Raw genomic sequence first — 14,790 nt, forward strand, 5'->3', positions numbered from 1 at the left:
TAATGGTCTCACTCATTGGTACAGTGCTTACACCTGATGACAAGACGTCTAGATTTCAAGCTGTTTCTAAAAAAATGTTGTAGCATCTGCGACTAGCCTCAACATGTTGCAGGAGAGTTGGGGGGTGAAATGTGCTTTGGTGTCCTGAAAATAGTGGCACAATGTAAAAAATCTTAAAGGTCTTAAATGCTTCGTTTTCTTTATGCAAAATATGATATTTTGTGTATTGATTTGGGGTTAAATGACTATGACATTTCTTTGACAGGTTTCATGAGAATTACTCTTAGAGACTGTCTTGCTCTAAATAGAGTGTTGGTAGATGTTGTGGAGATGGGCTCTTTAACAAGATGGATGCATTTGAAGAGGGATGAGAATATTTTTTGGCCCAATAGCAAGCCTCAAATAAATGGATATTTATTTAAATTGACATGTCAAAATGTGCTGGCTGGCTTCAGGCTGGAGAAGAATCTCCTGTTTATTATGTCTACAGTCCAGCTGTGTAGAAGCACAGTCTCTCAAAGACTGTCTATGTCACCCTATAAAACAACCTATAGCGTAATACTGTTGACTGTTGTGGAGTATGTATGAGGTTTTAAATCAGTATAGCATAATTTTACTTTCTTGATTTGCATCAGGCACTCATCGCATCTTCTCCATGTCTGCAGGGTCAGAGGTCATTTCAAGCTACAGCAGCAGTAGCATCATGACAGAATCTGTTATATCAGAGATGCCTCCAGCCATGTTTCTGGAGAAGCCCAGCATGGACTTCAGCTACGTGGGCATCGATGCCATCCTGGAGCAGATGAGGAGGAAGGCCATGAAACAGGGCTTTGAGCTCAACATCATGGTTGTGGGTAAGTGTAGCACCTTTGATTGATGTTCACACACATGTACTACAGTGCAAAGGTAAAAAACACAGTTACTACATGTTAAGTCTAGGGCTGAGAAATGTTAAAAAGTGCACACTTATTTATTTCACGCTTCGCATGTCCCGGGCATAATTAACACGGGAGTGAATGTACTGTACAGACAATGGAGACTTCACTTGCAAGCGGTGAGCCAGGTGTGAGAGAGATACGAGCAAGCTGACGTATATCTTTGCATATCCCGAAAACACTTATTCACTGTGATCTGAACCAGTGTCAAAAGCAAAACAGTGCGAGAGAGACACAGCGTGTGCATGATAGAGACTTAACGGCAGCTAGAGAAAATGTTAGTTTTGAGATTTTAAACTTCAGCAAATTAAAAGTCAATATGTTTTATATCTCTGTGTATAGTGTCTAATGGCAATGTACACAAGTTTATCTTGCCGATAAAGCTTTATATTAATTTAATCTGCCTATTTGATGCTATAATTAAAAAAAAAAAGTCAGCTGGAAAATGCCAGAATATTTTGCCCAGTTTTTAACTACAGCATATCATCTAATTTTATGGCGTGTGTGTGTGTGTGTGTGTATATATATATATATATATATATATATATATATATATATATATATATATATATATATATATATATATATATATATATATATATGGCTATATTTAAATAATTTGTTAAAGGTGCAACATGTAACAATTTTCATATAATATTCACCTTTTTTTATTTTTTTGCCAATGTGTGAACAGCTTGTAACGCAACTTAAAGTATGAACCCTTCCTAGGTTTCCTGTTAAAGCCTGTAGACTGATTTTTATGCGAAGGGAGCGGGTCGCTTTTGCCGGGAAAATCCAAAGGATGTGACATTTATGCGCACCCCCAAGAGCCTTGCCTCAGACAGTAATAGCTTCTCTTCCGCTATTCAACAGCGACAACAAACTGCAACAATAGGTAACGTTATCTTAGAGATAGAATCCAGCAAAGGTCCAGCTCCCAGCACAACACCGACTCCTACACAAACTCTGAGTAAGCCCAAAAAAACAAAACAAAAAAACATTTATCTACTGAATCCCGTCTGGCTAAGCGGGAACGTGGTCGTGGTTGAACGAAAACTAGAGTGAACATCGGTAGGGCATTTGATTCCTGGAGGGATCTTTGTTCGGTTTTGGGGATCAAAACAGACCCTGAATAGGTGGTGTTCTTATTGGACAGGTAAGCTTACATAACTGCAAAGCATGTGAAATATAGTGCCATAAGGATTGATGTGTAATTTTAGCTAACTTGATCTTGCCTACATAAACAATGTTAATCTGTAATTATTCAGCAAGGTAAACTACAATAACACATTAAATGAATGCTAGACAATGTTCAAGATAATGCAAAAAGACCCATTCATTAGTGTAACGTAACTTGGTTATACAGAAAATATATACATTGTTATTATAAAACAATAGCGCATCGATATATCAAAGTGTCAGTTGTGATGGACATCATAATGTACAGTTTATATTATAAACAGCTACTGTCATCATCCACCAAATTTAGCTAACAGCTATTGATAAAACTGGCAAGCTAGCTAATGCCGACATAGGCTATTGTATAAATGCAGTCATTGTATAATGCAAAGAAAAGTGATTACTTAAAACTACTCTCTCGCATATCCAGACCTATATCAACACTGTTTTAGCTCTGTTCCAGCACTGGAGAGTCAAATATAATATACATTCTCAAAGTTTGTAGTAAAACAATCATAACTGTGTAATTTTAATTATGCTACCTCATCTGTCAGCATGATGCCGTTCATCATGACATGAATCACGTTCAGTCTCTTTCTGCGTTACGTCATTGTTTTGGCCGATGCTCGCTCACGTCCCTATGGAGTGTGTGCACGAGCACAAGCAACAGGTAGCTGGCTGCAGTTCACTTAATGGCCACAGGTGTCATTAATAACAAGGGTTTCTGAATCTTACATCCTGCACCTTTAATGGTTTACTATTTTCTGAGGTTAAAGAATAATATAATAATCTGCTACTGGAGAGGTAGGCTTTTCATTTTTCTCTTAATAGCTTTATAAGATTACTATTTCCTTTCAGCATCTGACGACTGAATTTTATTTTGAGATTTTGTGCCATTTTTTTCCACATTGAAAATTGTAATTATAGCTTTGTTATATATATAAAAAAAAGCTCTGTAATTTAAGCATTTTAAGGATTTGGAGAGACGTTTTTTTTTTTTTTAAGAAAGTGAGTGCCATAAATTTTTGGGAGGCATTTAATTGCTTCAACCTTTAATAAAACAAGCTTATGGTAATCAAAGCGTCAATTTTCCATAACACTTCTAACCACACACACCTACGCAATGCAATTACACGCAGGCTTTCTCAGAGTGCTCAAATAAATGCCAACAGTTGGGCTGTGTGTAGTTCCATGTGCATTTGTGTGTTTGTCCTTTATGTTGGTGTGTTTTTGTGGTGTTTGCTTATGCGTTTTATTGTATGGCTTACGGGACACATGCTATTGCAACGTATGAGTTTATACAGTATTTTTAGACTATTAGATGCATTGTGCTAATGAGCTTAATTAGATTATCACCTTTAGCAAAGTGAAAAATGACATACATTCACTGTGCCACAAATGAGATAGTTAATTTAGGAATTGTAATTAAACTGACAGTCACCGAACAGACATTTTCATTGATCAAAAGACCACTCCGGTGCACTGAAGCTGTTATTCAGTGTAAGCTGAAATAGTAATAAGCAATTCTTGGCAATCCACATATTTGAGGAGACGAAAGATTTTTCACTTTGTCATGATGGTCTTATGTGGAGAACTAATTAAAGTAACAGCGGTATGTTAAAGCTCAACTTAACTAGTACTTAGAACCAGACATGTATCAGCTTTGTTCTATGACACTAGCATGCATTACATACATAGATTTTTTAATTTTCTGATAAATGTGAACGCGCAAAACTCCTCGCAAAGTGCAAGGGTGCTGTTGGTGGATGCTAAGGCTTTGCTATGTGTTTGTTAAGGTGTTATGAGTGTGTTTAGTGTGTTGCTATGCAGTTCCTAGGGTGTTCTGGGAGGCTGCTAGGGTGTTGCTGATTGCAAGGGTGTTCTGGGTGGTTGCTTATTAGCTTCTATGAGATTCTGCCTAAGGTCCCTCCATCAATGAAAGTCTATGTGATTTTTATTGATTATTTCTTTATGTATTTGTTTATTTCCTCTGATCAAATAGTCTAGCACATTCACTTACCTGGTGAAGGTGTGTATCGGCTATTTTCAATCCCAGCGGCTTTGAATGTGGCTCATCAAATCAGATTTTAGCAGTGGAAGTAATTTTAATGTGGTTTTCAACTTTTCATCATTTAGGATTAATGAAGTTGCTCAAGTCATAAGGTTTGCTCATTAAATGGGTTACATTTAGTTGGGCTGGAGTTGGAGAGCAGAGTAAGGAAATAAGAATGATCTGTATTTAATAAAATGGCACAGAAGACAGGGAAAAGCTTTAGCTGATTACCACTGTGTAAATGAAGGTGATTAAACTTAAATCACATTTAGTTTTAGGTAATAAAGTCTAATTTAAAACTATTAGACATTTTGGAAACTGGTGGTATTTTTCTGTTTCAGCTTTAGCTTCCCAGAGAATTCATGTACACGGCTCTTGTATTAAAATCCTTAAATGATTGATGTGGGGTGTTTTAGAGAGGAACTAATTATGAACTCAGTTAAAGACAGCAGAATGAACCTGGTGTCCTTGCACCAGGCTGCAGTTGTTCTCACACATGTGGCTCCTTTGGTTAGTGTGGCCAAACTTGCTGTTGACTTAACCGAGTCAGATCAGAGAGAGAGAGCTCATTTTGAACTTGAGAGAGCAAACCAAAAGATAAGATTATATATAAATTAATGATAAGTCTGGCAACAGGGCAAAACAGTTTCATTATATACTGTAGGGCTGGGTAAAAAAAGATTTTCCAAATAATCTGCATCTTTGAACGATCCCAATTATCGATTCTTTAAATCCCAAGATTGATTGTTCACAATTAAAGTTTACTTCAGTTTTGCTTGTGCTAATTATTATATCTGTTAACATAAAAAGCATTTGAAATTCATAGTTTGGGCCCTGTTGTCATTATTATAAAAATAAAAAAAGTTATAATTTTTTGTTTTTTGTGTGTTTGTAATGTTCCATGTTAGAAGGTTCCCTGTATGAATGACAGTATTGAGAATTTCTTTCATATGTAAACAAAATGGACATTATTTATTTGTTTGTAATGCTAATTTGTATTGTTTTGTATATTTGTACAGGGCAGAGTGGATTGGGAAAGTCCACGTTGATGAACACGCTCTTCAAGTCCAAGGTGAGCCGCAAGTCTGTCCTGGGAACTGCTGAAGAAAAGATCCCCAAAACCATCGAGATCAAGTCCATTAGTCATGGTAAAGCTGCATATCCGGACCCATTTTCATACATACACAGCCTTTCACCCATTGTAAAGTTAGAGATACTCAGTGAATTTAAGAGTCTCTAATCTGCCACTAGAAGTCAATAAAGTCCTAACTATCAAGCTTAAGTGGACATGAAGGATTTAATGCTTAAATAATTATCATCGGCCCTCTTACACACAGACATCGAAGAGAAAGGAGTTCGAATGAAGCTGACAGTCATAGACACACCAGGATTTGGGGACCAGATCAACAATGAGAACTGGTTAGTAGCGCATCTGTTTGTCACCTCCAGGCACTTTTCCATGTTCATTGTGGGTTTTGTTTACAGTTGCTTAGTGTTGACTTGATTTAATGTACTTATATAAATAATGATCAATTATTTATTTCTCATTTTCTAATTTTCAACTCTTTCCAACAGTTGGCAGCCCATTATGAAGTTTATCAATGACCAGTATGAGCAGTACTTGCAAGAAGAGATCAATATTGACAGGAAGAAAAGGATTCCAGACTCACGAGTTCACTGCTGCATATACTTCATCCCACCAACAGGACACTGGTCAGTGAACACACTAACATGCTCAATCAAACATGGGCTTAATGGAATGTAGTGTAGAGTTTTCAGGGATTTATTGTGGATGTCTGTAGTTGCATACATGTGATCATCTATGTACATTTGAAACTGTAACATACCTTCATTTGTCTAAACACCATACACTGAGAACCAGAGAGGATTGGCAAATTGCTGTGGGATGTTTGGATACTCTGTGTGCAGATTACCCTAAAGGCTGCATGATGGAACTTGTCTGTCTATGTATACACTTGCAATACCATCATTAACTTCTAAGCATTAGAAAAGTATAATGTAGTGTCTGGGTCAAATAAAGATCTGGTTACGGTTAGAGTATTGTAGTGTACTTTGTTGCTCATGCTACAAAATAACTTCAGCTCTGTTAAGTTAGTGGTGCACAGGAACACATTTTCTTGTGTTGGCCTGCTTATTCCTTTTAATTAAAGGGAAAACTATCTGGAAAACAACTGTGGGGAATGTCAGTACCTTATGTGTCCTCCAGAAGGCAGTACTGTTCCTCTTGTAGAATTATGTGATGTTCTTCAATTATTTCTGAAGAAAAAACCCATTAAATTATTAACTGCTATGCTGCTTTCTTCAGTTCTCATCACCTTTTTTTAGAAACGAAGGGAGGCTGAGCATATTTCAGATTACAGTCTTGCTTGTAAAATTGGTGTTGAGTAGAGCAGTGGTTCTCAACTGGTTTTGCTTTGGGACCCAGATTTTACATTGGACATCAAGTGGCATCCCACCATAGTAAAAAATGTATCTGTATGTATTGATTTTGTTCATGGTTTTAGAGTATAAGGTTATGAATCAAGTGACATTTTTGTTGTTGATGTCAACACATTTATAACTGCCACTGTTGTTATACAAATTGTGTAATAGATTATTTAACATGAAACGATAAAATTTTTGTCAAAATATGCAGTTACTTTAATACTGAAAAATTTTGCATTTTTTTGGTAAAGGTGAAGATGTGTAACAGAAAACAATACTTTATTTCGGCACATGCACAGTGTTGCTCTTTTGCTCCTCAGTGCTGTTAAGCATATCGGGGCTGCCTACTGTTTGAGAGGTTTTATTTCCTCCATGGTGATTTAAACTAGGAAATTCTCCCTAAAATTCAAATGGATCACATTAATCTTGAGGTCTGCGTGCCACAATATCAAGGGAACCCAGTTGTTGCGTGCTTGCGTGCCGGGAGCAGAGCAGATCATTAGCGCAAGCTGGTTCCGTTACATTTGCGCGAAAGCTTTAATCGCACCGCAAAAATATTGCAGTGCAAATGAGAAGCCTTAGCTGAATGCAAGATTATCATCAAATTTATATCGAGAGCCCTAAATTTCACTTGGTTGGCCGCCAACAAATTTTCAGTGGGAGAACCTTGGCATTGTTCTCTCCCTGCTGTCCGTGACCCAGTCCCAATAGACTTGCGACCTACATTTGGGTCACGACCAACGAGTTGAGAAACACTGGAGTAAAGGGTACCACACTGCTGATTTGAACAAGGTAGAGCTGCACGATTAACTGTTAAAAGATCACAGTCTCAATCAGGGGCAGACTTGGCACTAGGAAAATGTAGGCATCCGTCTAGTGCCCCCAGAAGCCAAGGGCCCCCTAAAAATAAAAATGATATGCTTTGATATTATCATTGATGCTAAATAATGTTTGCTGAAATTTTAAATATCACTGTTACAACACCGATATGATTGATATTGCTGTTATTTTCACCACCATCTGTGCAAGCAACCCCCTTCCCCCTCATATCAGGCTGTAGTGGAATATTCCAAGGTTTTTATGCATCTACACAGGTTCGTAAACATGTGAAAGTTAGCCAAACCGCTCGGACAGTTTTGTGTGATTTCACCATATACTCTGTTGCAAGTTACTATTTAAGCTACATTGTTGTTAGTTCAGTTTGGTTTGAATTTGTGGAGAGAAATTTTTTTAACACAGTTGAGACTTCCTAAGACAGGGCTAGTAAACTGGAGGCCCACGGGCCAAATCCAGCCCATTAATCATCTTTGTCTGGCCAGCGCGCTCTGTGCAAAACTCAGCGTTCGTAGGCACGAGTCACAGCAATCAGCGGTGAGTTTAACAACGCTCAGTGGCGCATGCAACAGCACTCAGCCATCATCAGTTGTGCGGAGCACGCTTTTAAGCTTTTCTGGCGATAGTTTAGTTATACTGCTTTGCTAAAGGTGGATCACAACGTTTAGGTGAGCATTTGATCTCATCTTTTTCAATCAAATGTATTTATATAAAATTGCTTGGTTGTGTGGAGTGCGGTCAAATCTACAGATGGAAAAATTATCACCGCAGTTGTAACAAATGTTGTCAGCACATATACATAGCTTAGGCAGCAAAAAAAGAAATCGATTTTGAAAACCGACCGTTCAGCGAAAAGTTGAATGCTGAAAAGTTTGGTTTTATTCACTATTCTTGAAGTGTCAAACGATCATGTCTCATCTGTTCAGGGTCTGTAGGGATTGGGAAAAAATGAAAATGTGAAACTGAACCTGCAAATATCCTGATTATATTTGGTTCTATACAGCTGTGAGTCAGCTCTAATCACGAACAGCATCAACTCGGTTTGTTTTTCTTTTGCCAATGATTACCTACACAAATATCTGGCTCCTGCACTGGCTATTGTGTGCAAATTCAGATTATTTGCAGGACTTAATAGATAAATGGAAGAATAGACATTTGATCTCTTTTTTTTTTTTTTTTTCAAAAAAGAATTAAATTTAAATGCATTCTTAAGTAAACATGACATTTCTTTATGACCATTGTTTTCATATGTGGGTTGATAATGTGAGAGGACTTTAGCAGATCTAAATGTTTCTCCTCACTTTTAATAATTTGTAAACAATAGCCCTAAAATGTTAAAATTATATTATGTTTTTTTTTTTAATAGTAAAGTTTATCAAAAATAATTTGTAAGAGTATAAGTCCTGTTTGTTTTTCAGACTGATCTTATGAAGGAATTTATGGCCAGGCCTTAAATTATAATTCAATATACAGTATACCATGTGACTATTTTAATATGAATAAATGCACAGTATTAAAGGTGTTTAAGTAAAATGTTACTTGCAATGAAAGTGCTAGCTAAAATGAATACTGAAAAAAAAAATATAATTGGCCCTCACTAGTTTTCATCTGGATAATCTGGCCCCCGCAAGAAAGTAGTTGAAGAGCCCTGTCTTAAGGTAACACTTTCCAACAGTCTTTCCAAATGGATCAGATTGCTGCACAGCAATCTAGAAAACTTTTTGTTTTCAAAGCTAAAAGTTGATCAAAGCCTTCTGGAAACATGCAAAGTCAACTTTTAGTCTAATAATTTGGATATAGTTAATTCAAGGTCAAGTTGATGGAGGAAAAGTGCATTAAGAAAGAGGGAGAGTGGGAAAGAAAAAAGGTAGTGTAGTGGTATATACTGTATTGTAGTTCATAGTAGCCAGATTGTGTTTTTATAATGTGTTGTCAGACATTATTAACAACTCTGGAATATCTGAAAATAAAGCGAATCAACAGAGTAAAATAGTGAAGTCTTCCTCAGATGCCATGTGTGTTGTTTACACAAGTGTTGTAGGAAAATTACGTTGCTGTGGAGAAAGCTGCTTACTGACCGAGACACATGTATACGGGAGTAATGTATGCCGCCTATTCAGTGCATGTCGCAATAACCCGCTTTCTCTCAATAAGCTGCTTTCTAGTGTCCTTGTAACTGTAGTCACTGATATCTTTCAGGGCGTAGGAATATTTTCTCCATACCATTCCATAAAAAAATTAAATAATAATAATAATAATAAAAAGGCTTACAGGACCTTTAAGAGAAAATCGCCCTAAATGTGTTTCATTGAAGAGGGCCCCATTCCTGTACTTTTCCTTGGGCCCCCAAATCACTAAATCCGCCCCTGATCTCAATTCAGACACCCACGCAATCTCATTTCTAAATGACAAGGATTCTGCAATATTAACTGTATATTAACGTTCCAGTGGCATACATTTGTAAGGCGGTCAAATTTAATTCAAAATTCACTTCAAGATGTGTTTTTAAATGTTGATAACTTTATATGGCATCTACAAAACACAGTGCTCCTGCACAAAATGCTGAATCAACTAAAATGCAATGGCCAAAGACATTTGTCCAGCACAGTGCTTTACAAACTGCAGGGTGCAGTCACTATTAGTTAGGAGTGTGACATAATCTCTGTTCAGTATTTTAATAGCCACGAGACTCTGCACTGTTTTTAATCAAAATACCCCTCTTTAGGTGATATTAATGTAAACACAGCTGTTAATGAATTACCAGTGTAAACAGACGGGGTTAAATCTGTCTTGATGAGATAAACCAAACACAGCCGTTAATGTATAAACAGATTGGACAAATTCTTCAAAATGTTAGATTTATGCGATGTCTAAATGTATATAAGCTGCATGCTGTCTACTATAGGCATTCAGGCATTCTTACTGCATCAAATCAATACTAATATAGATCTATCACACAGTAAAAAGTGTCAAGTATTTAAATAGTTTCGTTTAGCATTAAATTACTTTTTTTTTTTATGTTTTATATTATAATTTTTTTAATGTTTATTTGCTACTGTTGCTAAAAAAAACTTAAAGCACTGTTTACTCTGTTCTGTTTATTTACTGGCTTTTGAATAATTCCTTTACAAGCTTGAAGCAAGTTTTACAAGAGAAACACTGAAGGCCTCATTGTTTTAATTTAAAGGTGCAGGATGTAAGATTCAGAAACCCTTGTTATTAATGACACTTGTGGCCGTTAAGTGAACTGCAGCCAGCTACCTGTTGATCGTGCTCGCGCTCGTGCACACACTCCATAGGGACATGAGCATCGGACAAAACAATGATTTAATGTACAAAGAGACTGAACATGACTCACCGACATCATGCTGACAGATAAGGTAGCATAATTAAAATTACACAGTTATGATTGTTTTACTACAAACTTTGAGACTGTATATTATATTTGACTCTCCAGTGCTGGAACAGGGCTAAAACAAAGTGTGGATATAGGTCTGGATATGCGAGACTGTAGTTTTAAGTAATCAATTTTCTTTGCATGATACATTGACTGCATTTGTACGATAGCCTATGTCGTCGTTAGCTAGCTTGCCAGTTTTATCAATAGCTAATAGCTAAATTTGGTGGATGATGACAGTAGCTGTTTATAAAATAGACTGTACATTATAAATATGTTGACACAATTCAGTATTGATGTGATTCCATCACAACTGTCATTTTGATATATCGATGCACTATTGTTTTATAATAACAATGTATATATTTTCTGTGTAACCAAGTTACATTACACTAATGAATGGGTCTTTTTGCATTATCTTGAACACTGTCTAGCATTAATTTCATGTGATACTGTAGTTTACCTTGCTGAATAATTACAGATTAACGTTGTTTATGACAGTTACTGTGCAGGCAAGATCAAGTTAGCTAAAATTACACAGATCAATCCTTATGGCACTATATTTCACATGCTTTGCAGTTATGTGAGCTTACCTGTCCAATAAGAAGAACGCCAATTAGGAATCAAATGCCCTGCCGTTGTTCACTCTAGTTTTCGCTCGACCACGATCACGTTCCCGCTTAGCCAGACGGGATTCAGTAGATAAATGTTTTTTATTTTTATTTTTTATTTTTTTTACTCTGAGTTTGTGTAGGAGTCTGTGTTGTGCTGGGAGCCAGACGTTTGCTGGATTCCATCTCTAAGATAACGTTACCTAGTGTTGCAGTTTGTCGCTGTTGAATAGCGGAAGAGAAGCACTGAGGCAAGGCTTTCGGGAGCACGCATAAATGTCACATCCTTTGGATTTTCCCGGTAAAAGCGACCCGCTCCCTTCGCATGAAAATCAGTCTACAGGCTTTAATACGGAACCTGGGAAGTCCGGGAAGGGCTCATTTTTTTTAAGTTGCGTTATAAGCCCTTCACACATTGGCAAAAAAAAAAAAAAAAAAGGCAAATATTACATGAAAATTGTTACATATTGCACCTTTTAAATCAAAATTTGTTTTGTAGAATAACAGTGTTTTATTGCATATTGGCTAACAAAGAGGACATAGAACTGTTAATGAAGCTTTTTTTCTGCTTGTTTTGCTTTTTACTTAGTACTCGAGAAACAGGTTAAATCGTTTTTTTATTTATTATGCAGTTTTCTTTTTTTTTTTTAACAGGATTTATTTTTTTATTTTTATTTTTTTTTTTCAATAATCACAAGGTGCTGTGATTGTTTAATACACGTAGGTCCAGGTTTTGTAAATCACTGAAATAAGCGTTTTTCTTATTCGTGATCTTTATTCTCGGTAAAAAAAAAAAAAGAAAAAATCGGGATTCTCAATTTATCCAGAATCGTGCAGCTCTATAACAAGGCCTTGTATAACACATTACTGCTGGACCTTTGTCTGGGAGGGCAGATTTTTAACAATATAACACCTACAAAACCACCATCTTTCCAAACCAAAATAACATTTTCCCATAAATTATTTGGAATTTTAAAACATTTTATGTACTGAACTGAAATATTATTTGCCCTCTTGAGAAGCTACTGTTTACATGAAGGATTTGTGTTCTTTTGCAAACTTCATTGTTGTATCCAAAAAATATGTTTGCCAGATTTAGTGGGTGGTCTGTTTTGGAGTTTGTCTTTGATAAAGAATCAATGTGTATGCCGTGTTTCCAGGACTTTGTTGAACATTTCTGCATTATTTCTGGCAGACTGCATGATATTTTCTAGTGGATTTCAGAATAATATATAGAGTATATCATCACATACGCAGATATTCTCACAGAGGACTAGAACTGCATTAGGAGACATTCTCTGCAGCATGAATATTAGGAGTGCTCTGGTCTAACTGATAAAAGCAGGCCACCTGAATAGAGTCTATACCAAAAATATTGATGAATATGATCTGCAAAAAGTCCAGTCAAGGGACCAATGAGTGTCTAACATCTAAAGGAATATTGGATAGCACTTTATTTTACAGTACTGTTATACATTTTCATACTATATAATCACAACAACTACAGTAATTACTAGGTACTAACCTTAACCCATATTAAGTACATGCAGTTACCTAATATTATTCAGTACTTTCTTGGGTAAATACACTAAGTATACTGAAAGTACACATACTGTAAAATAAAGTATAACAGAATATTGTTATTAATATGCTAAATAAATTGCATATCATAATTTTGTTTATTTGCATTTTAAATGCTGAAAAATATTTGGGGGACTTTTGTGGTGACTAGGTGGTATGTGGCCTGAAAAGTTTGAGAACCACTGCTTTAGACCATTTTGCTTTTTTATAATACAATTAAGAAATAGAACCCAACATAGGCCATCCATCCATATCATAAACATCCATCCATGAACATCTATCCATCTGTCCATCCATCCCATAAACATCCATCCATCCATATCATAAGCATCCATCCATCCCATAAACATCCATCCATTCATATCATAAGCATCCATCCATCCATCCATCCCTTAAACATCCATTAATCCCATAAACATCCATCCATCAATCCATATCATAAACACCCATCATCCCATAAATATCCATCCATCCCATAAATATCCATCCATATCATAAACATCCGTCCATCCATATCATAAACATCCATCCATATCATAAACATCCATCCATCCATAGCATAAACATCCATCTATATCACAAACATCCATCCATCTATATCACAAACATCCATCCATCCATCCATATCATAAACATCCATCCATCCATATCATAAACATCCATCCATCCATATCATAAACATCCATCCATCCATATCATAAATATCCATCCATCCATATCATAAACATCTATCCATCCATCCATATCATAAACATCTATCCATCCATCCATATCACTAATATCCATCCATATCATAAACATCCATCCATCCATATCATAAACATCCATCCATCCATATCACAAACATTCATCCATCCATATCACTAACATTCATCCATATCATAAATATCCATCCATCCATCCATCCATCCATATCATAAACATCCATCCATCCATATCATAAACATCCATCCATCCATCCATCCATATCATAAACATCCATCCATCCATATCATAAATATCCATCCATCCATATCACTAATATCCATCCATATCATAAACATCCATCCATCCATCCATATCATAAACATCCATCCATCCATCCATCCATATCATAAACATCCATCCATCCATCCATATCATAAACATCCATCCATCCATATCATAAACATCTATCCATCCATCCATATCATAAACATCTATCCATCCATCCATATCACAAACATTCATCCATCCATATCACTAACATTCATCCATATCATAAATATCCATCCATCCATCCATCCATCCATATCACAAACATTCATCCATATCATAAATATCCATCCATCCATATCACAAACATTCATCCATCCATATCATAAACATCCATCCATATCATAAATATCCATCCATATCACAAACATCCATCCATCCATATCACTAACATTCATCCATATCATAAATATCCATCCATCCATCCATCCATATCACAAACATCCATCCATATCATAATTTGATGTTTATTTGCATTTAAAATGCTGAAAATATTTTTTATCATTATAAAACAAAGGCAGAGATTTTAATTCCTTGTAACAATTAAGAAATAAAAAAGACAGATATGGCCAGGGGCTGCGTTAACTGAAAACTCTCCATTTACGGATTTCTTTTGTTTTATTTTTTATTTTTTTTACATTGACTGGTAGTTATTATAAATGCTTTCAGACATTTGACAGGTTCAGATTTTGAGGGGAGGCTGTCTGATTTCGTGACTACATACATCAATCATTATGCCAG

At 36.0% G+C, this 14,790-nt stretch overlaps 1 protein-coding gene across 6 annotated transcripts in view; it reads left to right on the top strand.

Moving 5' to 3' along the window:
• The window catches only part of LOC127450927 (septin-9-like), a 145,737-nt gene that overhangs the window by 114,114 nt on the left and 16,833 nt on the right, over positions 1–14,790 (top strand). For all 6 annotated transcript variants that reach the window (XM_051715417.1, XM_051715416.1, XM_051715415.1 and 3 more), the window contains 4 exons: positions 666–854; positions 5,187–5,315; positions 5,505–5,586; positions 5,743–5,880. In XM_051715417.1, the coding sequence (XP_051571377.1) occupies positions 666–854; positions 5,187–5,315; positions 5,505–5,586; positions 5,743–5,880 (538 nt within the window). The remainder of the gene's footprint in view (positions 1–665; positions 855–5,186; positions 5,316–5,504; positions 5,587–5,742; positions 5,881–14,790) is intronic.

Source organism: Myxocyprinus asiaticus, chromosome 13 (genome assembly GCF_019703515.2).
Source record: "Myxocyprinus asiaticus isolate MX2 ecotype Aquarium Trade chromosome 13, UBuf_Myxa_2, whole genome shotgun sequence".
Classification (NCBI taxonomy): domain Eukaryota; kingdom Metazoa; phylum Chordata; class Actinopteri; order Cypriniformes; family Catostomidae; genus Myxocyprinus; species Myxocyprinus asiaticus.